This window comes from Canis lupus, chromosome 9, assembly GCF_048164855.1.
Source record: "Canis lupus baileyi chromosome 9, mCanLup2.hap1, whole genome shotgun sequence".
Classification (NCBI taxonomy): Eukaryota; Metazoa; Chordata; class Mammalia; order Carnivora; family Canidae; genus Canis; species Canis lupus.
Window position 1 is genome coordinate 35,953,465 of NC_132846.1, and position 18,792 is coordinate 35,972,256.

Here is an 18,792-nt window from a genome sequence, read left to right on the forward strand (position 1 = left end):
TAGCCTCCAGAACTGTTATTGAAGCCACCCAGTCCATGGTACTTTGTTATGCATCACTAGCAAGTGAATATACCTAGGATATCCTAGAGGGCCAGATGACTATGGACAATAGAAGGTGCTTCCTCTTTCCTCAGACATTTATTCCTATCTGACAGTACCTTCAACTACCCCACTGGCATTATTAGAATTCATCTCTACCAATTTAAGTTCCTTTCAGGACATGATTCAGTCTTCTCAGCAAATACCAGACGTATGTGGGCTAATAGGAAACATCAACCTGTAACACCTACAAATAAAAACAAGTATCTGGGAAATTTGGCAATATAGATCAAAAGCATGAAAAGCCTTTATGTCCTCCTGTACTATCTAGTTCCAAAGACATATTCATGGGTGGACACAAAAATTGAAGTAGGAGGTATATCAGAGTTATTATTAATACAAAAAAAATTGAAAAAAATGCCAAAAAATGGAAAGGGACTGATTGCACAATAGACGATTCATTAAATAAAAGAGTTATCTTGACATAATAAAATACCGTGTAGCCATTAAAATGCAGATTAAAAAATATGTACTGACATAGAAAATTCCCAAAATATATTTCAAATAAAATAAGCCAACTATAAAATAAAATGATCCCATGTTTGAAAGGGGAGGGCAGGGGAAGAAATGTTACTACTTTTCTTTGCTTTGTAGACTCATGGGCGATTTTATTGTCTTAAGTAGCAGTATTTTCTAAATTCTCTACAAAAAAAACATGAAATCCTGTTATAATTAGAAAAAAACCCTTGGGTATAAGAATTCATAAAATAATTCTTATAGGAATGATCTTGAGATAATTTGGCCTACTTTTGAATTTATGTAACTTTTGTTTTCACATAATGCACATACATAAAAGCATACAAATCATAAATGTATATATAGCATGATGAATTTTCAAAGTCAAATACCCATGTAACCAAGCTCCCAGATAAAAAATTTGAGCAATATTAGTAACCTAGAGATTTCCTTCATGCTCCCTCCTGTAACTATCCCCTAAAGGTAACTGCTCTTCTATCTTCTAATACCATTATTAGTTTTCCCTATTTTTTAGTTTTATGTAAATACATATACTCTTTTACTTAATGTTATTTTTGTGGAGATTCATCCATATTTTTACAAGTAGACATCATTTATTCATTCTCATTGCTGGATAGCAGGAATTGTCAAATTAGGGCTCATGGGCCAGCTGATGATTTTGTAAATAAAGTTTTATTAGAACACAGGCATGCCCATTTCTTTACATCTTGGCTGCTTTCATACTACAATGGCAGAGTTGAGTAGTTAAAACAGAGATCACATGGCCCATAAGACCTTACTATCTAGTCCATTACAGAAAAAGTTTTCCAACTTCTGCTATATAGTATGAATTATATGCCTATGCCACAATCTACATATTCATTCTACTTTGCATAAACAACTGTGTTGTTTCTAGTTTGGGGCTATAAATTTAGGGCGTTACCATATTCAGCAAGTAAAAATATAGAATTCCCAGTTAAAATTGGAATTTTAGACAAACCAACAATATTTTTAGTAGATCCCAAATATGGCCTGGCCACCCTGGGCTATAAGAACAGTATGGCCACTAACATTTAAATATGTGTCTTTTGGTGAAAACATATACACAGTTCTTTTGGGTATATTTCTGGAGTGAATTGTGTATGTTCACATTCAGCAGATACTAATAAAGAGTTTTTTAAAGCAGTTATTCAAATTGATACTCTCATTGGCAGTGTATGATTTAGTTGTCAATCATTAATATAGCTAGTCCTTTTAATTTTAACCAGTCTGATAGGTGTGTAGTAGTATCCCACTGTGGTCTTTATTTGCATTTCCCTGATGACTAATTGGTTTGAGCATCTTTTCACGTGCTCAATTTGACACATGCACACATGCTCATTGACCATTTGGATATGGGATTTGTGTGCGTGTATGCGTAGTGCCTATTTAAGACTTTTGGCCATTTTTTGTTGTTGTTGGGTTATCTGCCTTTTCCATGCTAGTCAATGATTTATGGCACGATCTGGCATAAAATGGTGAAGTGGAACAATCAGATTTTTTTCTCTCTTTTTTCCTCTTTCATTCTCTCTTTCTCTGGAATATGACCTGAAAAAGATGTGGAAAAAAAAAAGATGGGTTTTGGCATGACAGGATCTGAAAATTCATTAGGTGACAGAGCATCACCGGCCAACAGAACTTTCTCAAATGACAGGAATGCTCTGTATCTGAGATCCTCACTAGCCTCAGGTAGCCTCATTGTTTGAAAGGTGGCAGTTGTGACTGGGAAGTGATAGTTACATTTTAGTTAATTTTAATTAATTCAAGTTTAAATAGATACATGGGGCCAGGGGCTACATAATTGAATAGTACAGATCTCATAGATGGGCCAAGCATAAGCCAGTTATGAATAAGCTAGTGTAGGGATCCTAGCTAAGATAGTCAAAGGAGAGTTTCTTCTTTTTTTTTTTATTAAAGTTTTAATTTTTTTAAAGTAATCTCTTTACCCAACGTGGGGCTAGAACTCATGACACTGAGATCAAGAGTCACCTGCTCTAGTAACTGAGTCAATCAGGTGCCTCTCAAAGGAGAGCTGTTTCTAAATTCCCAGGAGCTGTTGAGATGAGACTGGTCTGAAGAGTTTTGAGTGGCTGGAGCTGTTTTCATGTCCCCTCTTACAGTGGTCTGATTTTATTGTTGTTCCTGTTCTTAGATTTCTGTAAGATTGCATCTCCCTTGTACTGCCCCAATGCTGGTTTTTCAGCTTTTCTGTGTTCTTAAGTAAACACAATGAAATGAATCTTTTCCAAGTGACTTTGCTGTGACTAAATTGACTAGTTAGCTCAGAATACTACAAAGTCCTCTCCCTCAGGAAGAACCAAATTTTACCACTAAGACCTTGACCAGACTTGCCAGCTTTACTAGTGCCTCTTGAGGTGGCTGCAAAATTCATTAACACCTTTCCCTCTCTGGGAAGACTCCCAGACACACAGGAATAGGTCCTGAGTGACCATATCTAAGATGACAAGATCATCTTCTCTCTGGAGGAGTGGTTCCAAAACCTTCATGCAGGTCTGAATCAGCTGGAGGACTTCTAACAACACAGTTTGTGGGATCCATCTCTACAGTTTCTTTGCCAGTGGATCTGTGGATAGGGCCCCGGCATTTGCATTTGTAACAAGTTCTCAGGTGATACTGATGTTTTGGATCTGGGGCCCCACACTTTGGGAACCACTGCTGTAGATAATTAACTCAGGGATAGTCACCCTGAGATAGGGCTATCAGCTTGTCTCAGGAATTTGTGACTTGGAACAAAGAGATGTGGAGACTGAGGGCTGTTAAAGCAGCCCTCTGAAGAGAAGTTCCAAAAACTACCACTGTTTCAGTTCTCTGAGCTGGTCAGTTCCTGCTTGTAGGTGGAACCTTGGTTACTTAATCCTGTCACTTAATCCTATTACTTTATTTTCCATAAATTGGCCACAGAAAAGTTTCTGTTGCCTGCTCCTAAAAGAACTAGAACTAAGACACAAGTTAACGTCAGTTACGGGTCCCACCAGAAAAACAAAAACCATTCGAAGTATTTAAAATAGATATAATACAGTACAGGAAATTGGTCATGGGGTGTTAGAAAGTCTGAGAAGCCAAATGTGCAATAAGAGATTAGCAAGAGCAGGAAGCTACCTCTACCCCTACGCTGGAAGGACAAGGGGAGAAAGTGGCATTAATAGAGGCTGGGGTGAAGTGGAAGAAGGTCCAACCTTGATGGGAAACATGGGAAACATGGGAAATGCTGCTGCCCTTGCCAGAAACATCATCCAATGTTACTCTGTGGAAGTGGAAGTGGAGAAGTACCCTGGTCTCATGCTTTCTATTGCTTCTAACCTCTCAGCAGTGCCTCTCTCTGCTCAGGAGCCTGGGGAAGATGATCTGTGATAGTGAGGACAGCTTGGGGTAGTGAGGAAGGACAAGGCATGGATCTGAAAACAAGCCAAGGACTAGCACTGTTCAATGTGGATTTCTCATGTTTTGTTCTTCAAAGTACACTTTGTTTACTTACAAATTAGTGATATAATATGTGCTCGCTATATAGTTTCTAATAGTTTCTTGTTAACACATTTTTAAAAATTTAAGTAGCTCTTTATTATTTCATAATTAAGGTGGTGATTTGAGATAATCTTCAGGGGAAAATTGCAAATGATAACAAGAACTAGTATCTGAATTTTCAATGTCAGAAGTGTTTTTATTTGTCTCATCTAATTTAGTGCTCAAAAATCTTGTGAAGTAGGTTTTACTGTTAACTCCATTTTAAGAATAAGGAAATCGAGGCGCAGAGGAGAGTAAGCAACACAGAATAAGCAAAGTCATGTCGCTCAAAAGTGGTAAAATGGCACGATCCCAAACCTGGGCTCAGCACATAACTTCAATTGTTACAAACACCAAGCTATTGTGTGAAAACACATGCAAAGCTACAAACTTAAAATTCTTTCTCTGTTTATATCTCCCATTTCCTCCCTTATCTAAAACCCAAAGTGTAGAGTAAAACCTTGTAACCAGAACTGAGAGAGGTTATTTTGAAAGATCAGCAAAATACCCCAAGGCACTACCTTCCCCCCTCCTCCACCTGTAGATGGTCAATTAAATCTATTCTCCATAGTCCCACAGCTTCCTAATTAATAGGCAATGATCATGGGGGCAAGACAGGGTCTTTCAGAAGATCATTCTAGAACAACAGCAATCATTTAAAAAGAAAAGAAAAAAAAAAGCAAAGAAACCCTTTGAGCATATAAATCAAGCTAGACAGAGTGGGTGTGTTTGACGTCTCAGGAGACTACTTAGTCACTGAGAATTAAATACAAACACATACAATGAGAGTATGTGAATGTATGTGCAAGCATCTCATAGAGAGGTAGAGAGAGACAGTAGTTCCCTTCTGTCTAGATAGAAGTTGTTAATCCTCCTCTGGTCCCACATCCACAGACTGCATTTCTGACGCTGAAGAGCCATCTTTGTTTCCCCTGGTTACCAATGAAACAGCATGCAGGGATCAGTTCAAATCCGTCACCACTTACAGAAAAATGCTTCCAAATATAATACCTTACTTTCTGTATTTGTTACCTATATTTATTTCTATTGAATAGGAAGGACAGCTCACACGTGTGCATTCACACATTTCTGTGCTTAGAGTCTACTGTATATGACGTCCTTTATACTTAGAAAGGAGCTGTGTAACATGGCACATCCCTATATTAATTGCTATAGAAAATGGAATTTTTTTTTTCTGCAGGCAGGCTCCATCTTCTCCTTCATTGCTGAAGACCCAAGAGAAATTGGTGTAAAGTGATTTGTCCTATAAAGTTACTCCTCAGAGTATACCTCAATAATATACTTTTATCTATAAGGATAAGCCCTGCCTTACAGAGAGTCTCCACATCCAATTTATTGACTCGATAAATTTCAGGCTCACTGATTATGTTTCCATCTAAAAGCTTTACACAGTTATAAAACTGGAGAGCCTTTAGAATCATTTCAGGTCAAGTTTCTTTCTGAATATTTTTCCACAATGAGCTGTAACACATTGAGCCTACCCATTAACTAGAATATCACTGATTATATTCTTGATCTGATGGCCAAGGGAACATTTGCATTGTCTGGGTTCCATCTAACACAATATTTGAAATGGATAGAATAGCTCAGAACATTCAAAGTTATCTTCCTTCAGTGGAGAAAAATGTGTCTGGTCTGTAAGAAATAGGCTGCTTAAGAGAAAATCAGAATTCAGCACTAAAACTCCTCTCTCAGCAAAACAAAGCATCTCTCTCTCTCCCCTGAGATCCTCAACCACTTCCATGAATATTTTCCTCTTGAACCCAAGTTAGTGTTGCATAATGAAATGAGAAAATAAGAGTGATGAGCTTTCCACCAATAATTAGGTGGAGTTGTTTGAAATCCTTATCGTGAATTTTTTTTTTTTCCCCACAAGATTTACAGTCTTCTAGAGATTTTGCTAGTGGAAATAAGGATTTGAGCTGATCCTTATTTGTGATTGAGACACATCAAGTGCCATCATAATTTACCTTTACAACTGGATTAACTGGATGAATTGATTTCTTCTATTCACTTAAAAAGACACCTGGAGATTTGCTCTCGGTGTTAATTTTTGATAATACTTGATATTCATTGAATAAAGAAAAAGGTCACGGAAAAATTTCGCATATTGAAAGCGAAATAAGATCTTCCTGAAGGGTCAGAACTCTGCTACAACACCTTTGGCTTACCTTTAACTAAACCTTTGCCTGTGTTAAGATCTTGGCATTATGTTGTCTGGCTTAGGTCATTTAAAAAATATTTCAGAGAAAGGTATGGGAAACGAGGGGAGAGTGCTGCGGATCTAAAAGCCCATGTGCACATATGTGTTGTCCATTCAAACTTTAACAAGGACGTCGTCCTGCGTCCTCCCGGGAGCGGAGCGCCGTCGGAGCGGAGCGGGAAGTCAGCTGCAGGCAAGAACAAAAGCATGGCTGCTGATAGTACTATCTCTGCCGCCGCAGCAGGCTCCCTGACCGAGGGTTGCAGCGACTGTCGATTACAGCGCATTTTTCTCAGTGACAGCCTCCGTTATCCCGTCAGCTCAGCCAACTAAGCTGGTCCCCGCGTTCTGGCTGGTCGCCCCGACTCCGTTAAATGGGGGAAGGAGAGAGGACGGAAAGGTGAATTGTACTTAAGTGGGGCACACGGCGATTTCCCGATTGTCTTCGGGGCCGGCACCGCCTCATCGTCCGGGACGCGGGGGAATTCCAGGACCGCTTTTAACCCAGAAACCAGTGCGTCCTATTAATTAGTTTCTACGCGCAGGGAAGGCAGTGAAAGGCTTCATCTTCTCTTTCCAGCAGGGGCCAAGAGCCGGGTCGGTCAGAGCCGCCCGGCCCGTGCGCACCAGCGCCGGACCCCTGGTGGCCCTCCGAGCCGGCGGCGGGCGGAGTGGAGGTCAAGTCAAAGGGCACGACCGCTGGGTGCCCTCCCCCTCCCCGCCCTCGCAGGCGCTGTCCGCAGGTCGGCTTCGCGAACGACCACCGCTAACGCCGCACGGCTGGAGGGCGGGGAGGGGGGGCGGGTCCCGGTGGGGGCGGGACCAAGGGGTGGGGACGGAGCGGCCGAGGGATACGTCGGGAAGTGTAGTTCTGCGAGCCCCACTTAGCGTGGCCGCCCAGGCTGTGCTTGCGAGAGCGAGACTACAACTCCCAGGGGTGTGCGGGCCCAGCTGGGGAGTCCATGCGCAGTGGGCGCCACATTGTATCCTATCAGGCGAGGAGAGGGTGATGTCACCTGCGAGTTGGTAACCTACGGGCGGCTGTGAAGGAAACTGTTTAACCGGATCCCATTGTACCCGGAGCGCAGAGCCGCCTTTCCAGCATGCAGGGGCTGCTCAGGTAAGGGGGACGTGCCGCCTCGCCCGCCGCACTCATTCATTAAGTAGCACCGCGCGGTGGCGCGGGGGTGGGCGCGCTTCCTCCGGCCGAGCGCTGGGTTCGCGGCGCGCCCTCCCGCTGCCTCTCCGGAGCCCCAGGGCCAGTAGGTAAATATTAAACCCGTCCTTCAGGTTGGGTCTGGGTGGGAACGGGACCTAGACAGCTCCCAGCTGCCAAGCTGGGTTTGGGAAAATGGCTGCAAGCGCGGCGAAAAGCTGGGCGAGCCCCGAGGAAGGCGCCCCCGGAGACAGGGGTCCCTCCCTCCTTTCTTTCGGAGTCGCTGGGATGCCGAGAGGGCAGGCAGGGTACCACTCGCCGCCCTGCCGCGGCGTTGGGGCGCCGGCGGGGCGCGGCCTCGGCCGGGGGCTGCGGGCCCCGCCGCGGTCGGGAGCTGCGCGCCCGGGAGGCTCCGAGGCAGGCGCGGTGGACTCGGAGGTGGCGACGGGGAAGGAGGGACTCGTTTACCCGCCGGCCCGCGTCCGAGCAGAACCCCACACATCGCCGCAGCCCTCACTCCAAGGTTTATTCGAAAGGGACGGGGTGACTAATTCCCAAAAAGTTGGAAGCCAAAGGTCTCCCTGGAGAGGAGGGAAACTCCTCGCGCTGCGGAAGGAGCAGGGGGGTGTTGGCGGACGGCGGGGAGCGGAGGCTGCGCCGCCTGCGGATCTGGTTCGTGGCGTCGCGGGGCGCTCCCGCCTCTCCCCGCGGGGAAGGGCGCATCTCGGCTCCCCCGGCTCCGATCGCGCCCGCCACAAAGAGCACCTGAGCGAGGGGGGAGCATCTGCCCCAAACCCTGGGCTGGGAGGTGGTGAGGCGGTGCGGGGCGTCGAATAATCCAATGATGAGGCTCGCTGTGGGGCAGGAGGGCTGGGCAATAGGAACCAGCTGGTGTCGAAAATCCAACTGCTTGGAGTGGGCTTGCCCTCCTACTTGAGACGCGCGCGAGGCCCGAACTCTACATAAATAGAGTCCTCTGGATTTCCTTTCCCTAGCACCCTCATTCTTTTCATCATATTCATTCATCAAACCCTGCGAATGGCTCTTAAGTTGTTCTCAGCCTGGCGTTGGGGTGTTCTGCTCCCCCGCCCCCGGCCCCCTTCTAAAATATTTTAGTGGGCCCAGGAATAGATACCTACGCTTTATTTCCTCCGCCTCGGTCCCCCGTCCGATCTCCACCCGCCAGAGAGCGAGCGTCAAGAGCAAATGCTACCCGTGACCGTTTTTGCTCTCCTTGAGTTGGTAGTTGCCTGAGACTGGAGAAGGACCGAGTGAATTGAAGCGGAGTTTGTCTGCAAGATGAATCCCGTTGCCATGGCGACTCCTGCCGTCGGAATCTTAACTGCTCCCACTGCTGTTTCAATTCGATGTGGCTCTGCGGGCAGCTGGGAGGGCGTGGCCAGTGGGTGTGTTCAAATGCTCGTTCCGGGCCCAGCTGCTCTCGCTTCTTCACGCATTTCACAGTCCGGGCCTCTCGCCGTTCTCTTCCAAGTAGCTTGGACGCGGTTCAAAACCCCTTACCCCACTCTGTGTGCCCGTACCTGGACTCTCCCCTCTCTGTAGAAGTCAGAGTTCGGAGCCTGTTTCTTGAGGCAAGCTCTGAAAACTACAGTGGAATGATCTCTTTTGCCTTACAGGCTAGATGCATACTTTTCCTAATACTGTACCTGACTGGGTTAGAGGCAGCTTTCTCAAGGAGGGCGTGTCCTCTGTTTTGCAAGTAGAGAGTCAGGCCACCAGTGATGGGCCTCAATTTGCTCTGGGTGCAGTTCTCTGGAAATTTATAGGGACAACTAATGACTGAAATTGAATTCTGGAAGTCAGTATCATCCCTTGTGGTTCTCATAAAATCTAAAAGCCTGCCGCCTGCCTAAAGGATGCAGGTCCTTGAAAATGAGGCAGACTGGGCAGAGATCTAGGAGGCCTGAATCTTGCTCTGCCTGTGTCATTGCTGGCTGCCCCACCCTGGGGTTAACCCTGTACCTCAGGGGACCTTGGGCAGTAGTAATGTGGGGGAGGGATAGATAGGGTTTCCCAAAGTTGATCCTAGGTATAAAATCTTGGCAACTCTACAAAGGGACCTGGTTTTTGTCTTTTCTCAAAATAATCTGAAGAGTTGTTAAATTCAGCTTCTGACACTGTGGTTTTGAGTTAATATCTCTGAGCCTTACTTGTATGACTTGACTGGCAAAGGAACCGGGCTCTTCATGGCAGTCCTTCAAACGGGGGAAGGCAGTCATGTTACTATTTGTAATAATATTTCTAATATTACTAGTATTATCCCTGTATCTGGACTTCTAGTTATCCTTTTAGCTTAGAATTAATTGCTTAGGTTTTGCCTTTTTACAGATTCTTGTTGAATGTGATTATTTGTAATTTAATTGCACTAAGTGTAATGGAATTACACAAATGTTTTGCTTCCTTTCTGCTTTTATTACATACCAAGGTGGATTATCACAGATATTGCAGATAAAGGGGGAAAAGGCTTTATCTGTGAGTGTGTGTATGCATGTGCATTTATGTGCAGGTAAATGCTTGGGGATGCTGAGTGCCAGGTGGTTGACATTCATCATCTTGTTTTGAGTAGGTGGTTACATCTTCAGGAGGAAACAGAGTCAGAAATTGTCACCCAGTTTTTAGTTTTGTCCTAGAACTTATCATTGTTACTTGTTTTATTTCCTGTGTCCCTATAATTCTGACAGCAGTTCTAATGTGTGGCTTTTTTTCCCACTCCCCTAAGGTCTTTGAGGGCAGAGTCCTTGTCTTGTCCTTCTCTATCTCTCTAGCAGTTAGTGTTTGACCATTGGTAGGTATTTAATAAGTATTTGTTGAGTTAGTAGTAGAAACATGTTTGGAGATTCAAGATTTCATCCTTTCCATTGATAGTTCTCGCATCAATTGTAATATTCCTGTAGCTTTCTGTGAAGTAGCTTCATCTCAGCATAAATGAAAACTTCCATGTAGTGCATAACTTGAAGTATAAAAGGCCTCCCATGTGTTTGAAATGGATGTATTTTATAATTATTTGCTTTTGGAATACATACACTCACAAGACTTTTTTTTTTTCCTTAAAGTTCTTGTTATAGCTCTTAATACAGTTATTACACCAAAGCAGATATTTCTATATTTCTAGATTTCTCTTGTACTATCCTTGACCCAGATAACTTTCCCAGGAGGTATACAACAAAATAGAGAGAGAGAGGGGCAGACAGACAGACAGACATCAAGGCAAAGATAATTATAGGTTTTGCCAGGCCACTTCTGGCAACCGAGGCACCATTTGGGTAGAGGAGCTGGACAATGGCTCTTTCCTGGGACTGAGGGTGGGGGTGGGTGGATGGTAGTTTCCCCATAAACAGGATCAGTTGTCCCATGCTGGCTACTGTGAGAGAAGAATGGGGTAGGGAACATTTGTCCAATATTTGTTAACATTTTGTTTATCATCCAACAGTCAGATTTTGTAGGTTTTCAGAAGTATAAATTAGTGAGGAGGCGTGATAGTAGCGAGGGTGCAGTGGGTCATGTCCTTGGGTGGTGCTTACAGGAGCTTAGTGAGTAGGTGCCAAGGAATTTGAATCCTGGCTTTCTTGCTCTGTGGATAGGCTCTGGGTGTTAAGAATGCCTGTGTGTCTGTGTGTGGTTTTATTTGAGCTACTTTGTTTAAAAGGCTGCTTTTAGTGTTGGTACTGTGGTCTTCAGAACAAATAAGGTGTTTACAAACAAAACATGGTTAAGATTGAAAGTGTTTCATTGTGTAAATATTTTGGGGATGTTATAAAGAGTGGCTTTGGCTTGAGAATCTTGAGGTCTTCTGTGAAATCACTTAAAAAGTTACAGCTGTTGGATCAGGGGAAACAAGCTTTTCCAACAAAGCTTGGTACCACTGTAAGCCTTAGGTGTTTGGTTCAGGAAATAATCACAGAACTTGTAACTTCTGTGGGGCCTCCCTGGCTTCATGTCATGCTCCTGGTGTTTCTGAGTTATACGTCTATCCTTCTATTGAAGGAAACAAAGCAACTTTGCCAATTTAGGTTAGCAAACTCGTTCAAACTCTAGAGGGCATGGTCAAAATGAAAATTCTTCTATTCTGTTTTGTGATTTTTCTTCTTTGAATAAGAGATGTGGACTGCTGTCAGTGATTTTGGCATTACAATTTCTAACTTGGTAAAGGAGGAAATCTTCCAAGTGAATATGTATCCTAAACACTCACAGAATCTGTCCTTAGTGGTTTCCCCAGAGCTCAGTTTAGAGGCAACTGATTTCACAGGTACTATTTAAGAAATCAATAAGAAGGGCAGTTTCTCTATGTGGCTTGGGGGTAGCATCTGGTTGGTGGGGCAGGCTGGGGTGGGGGATACCTCTTTTGAGGTTACACTCGCTTAGCAAGTGTACTGTCTGTTTCTGTAGATTGTGTCTATAGTGTCTGAGAGCAGCTGATAGAAATTAGAATTGAAGGATGGATCTGAAGTGTCTCCCTGCCCCTCTGGTTCCTCCAAGCCACCACTTAGTACCCCCACTAAAAGAGGGACAGTTGGAGATGAGATGCAAGTTGATTTTGATTACCTGTATTCCACTCTAGCAGGCTATTTTTGCAGGAAAAAAGAAAGTTTACCTTTTCATTTTCTGGCATCCTTTCCACTGTTCCAGGAGGAGAGAACTGAGTATTTCAAAGTGAGTTTGCATTCATAGTACACAGGCCAAAAATTAGTTAAATGCTAATTAATCCAGGAGGACTGCATCAAGTATATGGAGGCCTCTCCTTGCATCTCCCGTTCCCTATATCCTCCTGTTCCTGCAATTAATCTGAGGTTACCAAATCCATACTCAGCTTTGGTGAGCTTTATTTTCCTTCTTGATGTTTAAAGCACTCTTATTTGTTTGTTTGTTTTTAAAGATTTTATTTATTCATGAGAGACACAGAGAAAAAGCAGAGACATAGGCAGAGAGAGAAGAAGCAGGCTTCCTGTGGGGAGCCTGATTGTGGGACTGGATCCCAGGATCACCACCTGAGCCAAAGGCAGACGCTCAACCTCTGAGCTACCCAGGTGTCCCAGAGCACTCCTGGTGTTTACCCCTTTTGTGACTTTCTGTAGTAATGGCTACTCTTATTTGGAATGTGTGCTCCTCTGAGTGTCTAAATTCTCCTCATGCCCTCAGATCCATTTTGAGTGCCACAGATTCCAGGAAGCCTTCCCTGCTTCAGCTTTTACTGATCTCTTCTGCTCCTTTCTCTTAGAGCCCTTAACCTGACCATAGAACTTACCATAGCTAACATGATGCTAATAGTTAATTAAGGTATATAAGGTGCTTACCTTGTGCTAGGCCCTTCCTGATACTTTACATGGGCTTAAATACCATTTACTCCTCTCAGCAGCTCTGTGAGATACGTACTATCATCATCATTTTACAAATGAAGAAACTGAGGCATGAGTAAGTTAAGGAACTTGCCTAGGTCATACAACTGGACACTGGCAGAGTAGATTAGGGACCCAGGCAGCCTGGTTCTTTACACCCCATACTATTGCTTTGCCTCTGGTTTGCCTAGGTGTTATAGTTTTTTCTTTCCATCGAGTTCGGGGGAATCACAACTTTCTTTGTATCTCTTAATTCTGAAACAGTGCTGTGTCAATAAGAGCTGCGCCTGTTGAGAGTAAAAATCCTTCAGTTAATGGTTTCTTAAAGTCTGACTCCCTGGAGCAGCAAATGTTGCATGAGATTAAAAATGTAACATTTGGGTCTTTGGATGATAAAACTTTTGAATTCACTCTTCTTTACTATGTCTGTGATAGGCAAATTATTCGAAAAGAAAAATGCTCTAATATACCATCTCTAAATCCATTTGGAGCCTGTCCAGCATTCACTGTATTTGTTAATTGAGATAACTTTTCAATAGGTTGAATCTCTTATCTGAAAAAAACCCTTCTCACCCAGAACAGAGCCTCAGAAGCCTGACTGGTGAGTTAAGACTCCCATAACTTCTGAGCTTCCTGCCTCCCTGTTGTCTTTTAACATAAATCGTGAAAGCTCTTTTGAAAGGGAAATAATGAAGACTTGAGTAGTAGTCAAACATGTAATCTAATATTGGCTAATCCTTAGATGTTAAAATAAGCTTTTTTATTTCCTACCTCAGAAGGGAGACTTTACTTATCTTTACAGTGAAGCAAATTTAGTGTCAAATATACAATTTCAGTTCTTCTAAACTATAGCCACTATTGTGAATTAAATGTGGAAAGCGAGGAAAAGCAGGTTCAGTTTTCAATGTCATTGGTACAATTTCCTGACTTACAATAGATCTTTTCCTTTTGGCTTAAAACTGGGTATTGTGCCACTTTGACAATATTTAATGAAGACAATTGAGTCAAACTGTGTCATTTAGGGAAATAATAGGACAACTATGCCCTTACAAAATATTGCTAGGAAAAGAAAATGAAAACAAAAGGCTTATTGGCCGTGAGGAATTATCTGGCCAATATTCATTTATCCAACGCACATTGACTCCAGGAGATTTTTCTTTTATTCATCTTGTTAACACTCCCTAAGTATGTCAGTCACCTTTAGTAATAACCTGAGTTCCTTCTGTTCTATAAATTGCATCAGGAATTGGAATTGAAGGTACCTTGTATTTTGCCAGGTACATAATTAGGGTCAACTATTAAACTGGTCTTTGTACTTTTCATTTCTGGGAAAAAAAAAGAATCTGTGTGATCGGCAAACATTGCCCATCTGATGGGCTTTCTGAATTCAGGCTTCCAAGAGTAGATAGCCCAGATCCGAGCTTTGGGCATTGTCTGGGCAATAAAGATGCCCTCTTTTGCTTTCTAAATGAGTTCCTATATTCTTGCTTTTTTGGCTAAGCTCACTTTGTTGGTGATGTACAAATTGGGTCAAGGCTGTACGGTTTGCCTTCTTTTGGAGCCACAGACTCTACCTGAAATTTTAGTCAACTTTAGAAAAAAAAGATGTTTTTAAAATTTGAATTAATGTGTGTGTGTGGTTTTTTGTTTGTTGGTTGGTTTTGTGTGTGTGTGTGTGTGTGTGTGTGTGTGTGTGTGTGTTTAGGGAGGCTCCATTCTTAAGGAGGGACTTGAACTCACGACCCTGAGATTAAGAGTCCCATGTTCAGGGGACCCTGAATGGCTTAGTCAAGTGTGGGACTCTTGATTTTGACTCAAGTCATGATCTCAAGGGCCTGAGAACGTACTGCATTGAGCCCTGTGTCAGATTCTCTCTCTCTCTGCCGCCCCCCCCCCCCAATTTGCGCTCGCTTTCTTTCTCATTCTCTTGAATAGATAATCTTAAAAAAAAGTTGCATGTTCTACTGACTAAGTCAGCCAGGTGTCCCTCCCCGCTTTAAAAAAATTCATCATGCTCTTGGCAACAGAGGAAACTAGACCGTACCCTGGATATATTAATGCATGGCCATAACCACAATGGGCAAAATATTTCATATTATAATATGAACTGATGGGGATCTGTTTTTTTCAGACCCCATAAGTTAGAGGCCAGGCTTTGCCAGCAATTTGCGAAGGAACTATGTATTCTGACAGGTGTCCTATGAAGAGTGGATCAGAACTAAGAGCAGCTTCCTAAAACTTTGCCAAAGCCCCATAGCCTTGGTCTTTTCTGGTTTTTGGAGCTGTGACAAGTCATTAGTGAATATTTCGGTGCCATTTCTTGGCTTTGCTATTCTTCCATAAAACTTTCACAGATTTGCATCCTAGAAGAGTGAGGGATGGTGGTCAAAACCATTCACCAGGTCAGTTAGATTGTTCAAATGTATCTAAATTTGTATTTGTTTCACAGAGATTTGGTAAAACCAAGCAGTGAAATGTCTAGACATGAGTTAAGTTAGAAACTGTAGTTATTCTTTTTTTTTTTTTTTTAATTTAAGTTCAAGTTGTTAACATAGTGTAGTATTTGTTTCAGGAGTAGAATTTAGTGATTCATCATTACGTATAATAGCCAGTGCTCATCCCAACAAGTGACCTCTTTAATGCTCATCACCCAGTTACCACATCCTCCCACCCTCTTCCCCTCAGCAACTCTCAGTTGATTATCTATAGTTAAGAGTCTCCCATGGTTTGCCTGTTTTGTTTTTTAAAGATTTTATTGATTTATTCATGAGAGACATAGAGGCAGAGACATAGGCAGAGGGAGAAGCAGGTTTCCTGTGGGGAGCCCAATGTGGGACTCAATTCTGGGACCCACGATCATGACCTGAGCCAAAGGTAGACAGGCCACCCAGGTGCCTCTCTGTTTTTATTTTGTTTTTCCTTTCCTTCCCCTATGTTCATCTGTTTTGTTTCTTAAATTTGACATGTAAGTGATATCATATGATATTGTTTCTTTGACTTATTTTGCTTGGCATAGTATCTTCTGATTCCATCCATGTTGTCGCAAATAGCAAGATTTCATTCTTTTTGATGACTGAGTAATATTCCATTATATGTATATGTATATATACCACATCTTCTTTTCTGGGACAAGGAGATTAGAGTAAGGACCCTTCTAAAAACTGAGAATTTATTACCAAAAATATTGTAAAAAAGGAAATGTAGCAGACAAATAATTTGAAAGCCCTTGCTGCATCTCCTACTCTCGAAAGTTGGTGAAATTGTGAATATAAGAAATGTCATATGGTTTTATCCCAGGTAAGTGACATAGGACTTATTTTTTTAAATGAACCCCATATCAGTGGTTATTTGATTTAGGATAATGGTGGCAAAAAAAACCATTTCCATTTATTTCCCATTCTGTATGTAGCAATCTTGTTTGCAATGAGAGGTGCCCCTCCTCCCTGCAATTACTCAGCACTCGGTAATTTGAGCAAAAGTCAGAGACAGTATGGAATGAATTGGGCTGGAATTGAAGGCAGTGTCTGAGACTGCATCATGTTCTCAGAACATTAAATGAAAGGCCTGTTATTTACTCATTTTAAAAATCAAGAATGGAGATTGGATTGGACTAGAAAACCTCCACCACCCATTTAGGGCTTGACAGTCTGTGTAGGTGACAGTTCCAACAACAGAAGTTCCAGGAACTGTGGCAAGAAACTGCCTTGCGTATGACATTTTCTGCTAAGGGATTGGTTTAAAATTTTAAAGAATATATATACTATTTTTAGTTTGACCTAGTTTCTTTTCAGGCTGTGATTGAAGCTACCTTTCTAACATACTTTCTCTGTCTTACTATACTCTTGGAATTGTTCTTTGAATCTAGAGGGCCCCTTGTCAGTTCTGCACTCATAGCCTCCCTGTGGGCAAAGAAGAAGATTGTCCCCAGTCCGACAGGTTTCATGTGAGGGGAGCCACAATCACTGACGTCACAAATGAGTATGTCTTCCCCCTTAACTTCCTAATTAAGAATAGGTAGCTGTGTGGAGCAGAGAGGGGGCTGCTTTCATTTTAATCCTCTCAAGCTCAGATTGTTTTTCTGGTGAAATAAGTTGGGGGAAGTAGGTGGAGAGGAGGACAGAGGGGGTGATTGGGTCTCACTTATCTTATCATTTGTTTCCCTCTGGATTGCATTTGTTTACACTGTCTCCTCAGGCCAGGAATTCCTTCAACCGAAAGCATGCATACACACGGGGATATTCAGATCTGATCCGGGCTTCCTTCTTCTTGTGCTCCATTTGCTGACTTGGCTATCTTCTCGACAGCCTGATCTGCAAGGAGGGCTGGATATACCTAATCTGTTTTTAATTCTTCTGTTATGTGGAAAAGAGATCTTAAAACAGAGACTTGGGGCAACCATGTTCATGTTTTTCTGATGGAAGAAGAGGTTTCTGATGGAAAAAGATCAGTAGGTTTAAGTTTAACGTTTATGTATGACTTATTTATTTTGGTAGAGAGTTTAGTCATGAATGGCACCTTGAAATGAAGTTTTTTCACCTTTTGGTCACTCTGATGTAATTGCATAGAGAAAAAAGAGTCACCAGTTCATTTTAGGTTCAGATGTGGGTAATCTTAGCAATTCACTTAAAACTCTTGGGCCTCTGTTTCCTCATCTGTGAAACGATACGAATTTTCTAAAATTTTATGAGAATGCTGTCCTACAATAATGACTGCACTTGTATGCCATTGTGTAATATCCACTGGGTATCCCTAGAATGGAGCTAGAATGAGAATGGGAGGAGAACTCAAGTTTTTCACCTTTAGAGTTTCCAACGTTGGTTCCTGCTCTTAGCACTATAAAACTGAGATGCTGAAGCTAAACCCTTAAAATCTGATCACTCATCTGTTCTTAACTGAACAGCTTCTAGTTATGTTCTCCACTCCTAGGGCTCAGAAAGTTCCATAGGATATAAGGGATGAGGTTAGGCAGTGTCTTGGGTGATCCTCCAATTCTACTTAAATTGATAAACTCTTTATACCAGAGTTTGACTACCAGTGGTACACAGAATGGATGTAGCCAACTGTCATGTTTTGTTTGGCTAATACAATGTTGTTTTAAAAAATGGAATGATTTTAGTGAGCATTTCATTCTGATTTGGTACACTACAGTCTAGTGCCTCATACAGAGCCACTTTGTTTACGTGATATTTCTTTATCTCCTTGGACCTTGAAGGCATTTGAGTTTGCTATCCCTATTTTAAACGAAATTAAAATTGTTTTTTTTTTTAAGATTTATTTATTTATTTATTTATTTATTTATTTATTTATTTATGAGAGAGAGAGAGAGAGAGAGAGAGGCAGAGACACAGGAGGAGGGAGAAGCAGACTCCATGCTGGGAGCCCGACGTGGGACTCGATCCTGGGACTCCAGGATCGCGCCTTGGGCCAAAGGCAGACGCTAAACCGCTGAGCCACCCAGGGATCCCCCGAAATTAAAATTGTAATGAGAGTCTCTTCAAACCAGTGGGCTGGCAAATGACCTAATCCAGGGTTCCTCCACTTCAGTGTTATTGGCATTTTGGACAGAATAATTCTTTGGTGTAGGGGGCTGTACTTTGTATGGTAGGATATTTAGCAGCATCCTTGGCCTCTACCCATTCAATACCAGTAGCAACCTTACCACCCTTTTTTTTTTTTTTCCTTACCACCCTTTTAACCACCAAAACCATCTCCAGACATTGCCAAATGTCCTGGGGGGGGGGGGGGCAAAATTGGCCTTGGTTGAGAGCCAGTTGACAGATTTTGGATGGCCTGAGAACTTTAAACATTGGATGAGGTTTGGATATTTTGGGATAAATTGGAATTCATCTGGGGAACCGAGCTACCTTGCTGTTTTTATTTATTTGGGCAGTTGGTGAGAACAAAACAAAGGTCAGTGGATTAGACCCTATGAGGTCATTTCT

At 42.5% G+C, this 18,792-nt stretch overlaps 2 protein-coding genes and 1 long non-coding RNA gene across 6 annotated transcripts in view; 1 reads left to right on the top strand and 2 right to left on the bottom strand.

Annotated features, from left to right (window-relative positions):
• Nucleotides 1-1,229: 1,229 nt before the first annotated feature.
• On the bottom strand, nt 1,230-7,137 carry LOC140640036 (uncharacterized). Its single transcript, XR_012036706.1, has 2 exons — nt 6,309-7,137; nt 1,230-2,142 (listed from the first exon to the last, which is right to left on the bottom strand). It is a non-coding gene; the product is annotated as an uncharacterized lncRNA (long non-coding RNA).
• A 148-nt stretch (nt 7,138-7,285) lies between these two features.
• Nucleotides 7,286-18,792, top strand: part of DAAM1 (dishevelled associated activator of morphogenesis 1) — a 166,937-nt gene continuing 155,430 nt past the window's right edge. For 2 of the 4 annotated variants that reach the window (XM_072838764.1, XM_072838767.1), the window contains exon 1: nt 7,401-7,606. The gene's annotated coding sequence lies outside the window, so the exon portion shown is untranslated. Of the gene's footprint in view, nt 7,607-18,792 lie in introns of all 4 variants that reach the window. The other 2 variants (XM_072838762.1, XM_072838766.1) reach the window with 2 other exon arrangements.
• LOC140639486 (uncharacterized) lies at nt 7,927-9,736 on the bottom strand. Its single transcript, XM_072837742.1, has 3 exons — nt 9,668-9,736; nt 8,636-8,991; nt 7,927-8,454 (listed from the first exon to the last, which is right to left on the bottom strand). Exons 1-3 carry the CDS (start codon nt 9,734-9,736, stop codon nt 8,022-8,024), a joined length of 858 nt encoding a protein of 285 aa, XP_072693843.1. The 3' UTR covers nt 7,927-8,021.

Bases quoted from the DNA above. Each gene is read 5' to 3' on its own strand.
- LOC140639486 (XM_072837742.1), bottom strand. From the start codon at position 9,736: ATGACTGCCTTCCCCCGTTTGAAGGACTGCCATGAAGAGCCCGGTTCC. The intron at 8,992-9,667 runs GTAAGGCTCAGA...ACCGCGTCCAAG, and splicing joins TTGCCAGTCAAGTCATACAA to CTACTTGGAAGAGAACGGCG. The intron at 8,455-8,635 runs GTAGGTATCTAT...CTATTTATGTAG, and splicing joins CGAGGCGGAGGAAATAAAGC to AGTTCGGGCCTCGCGCGCGT.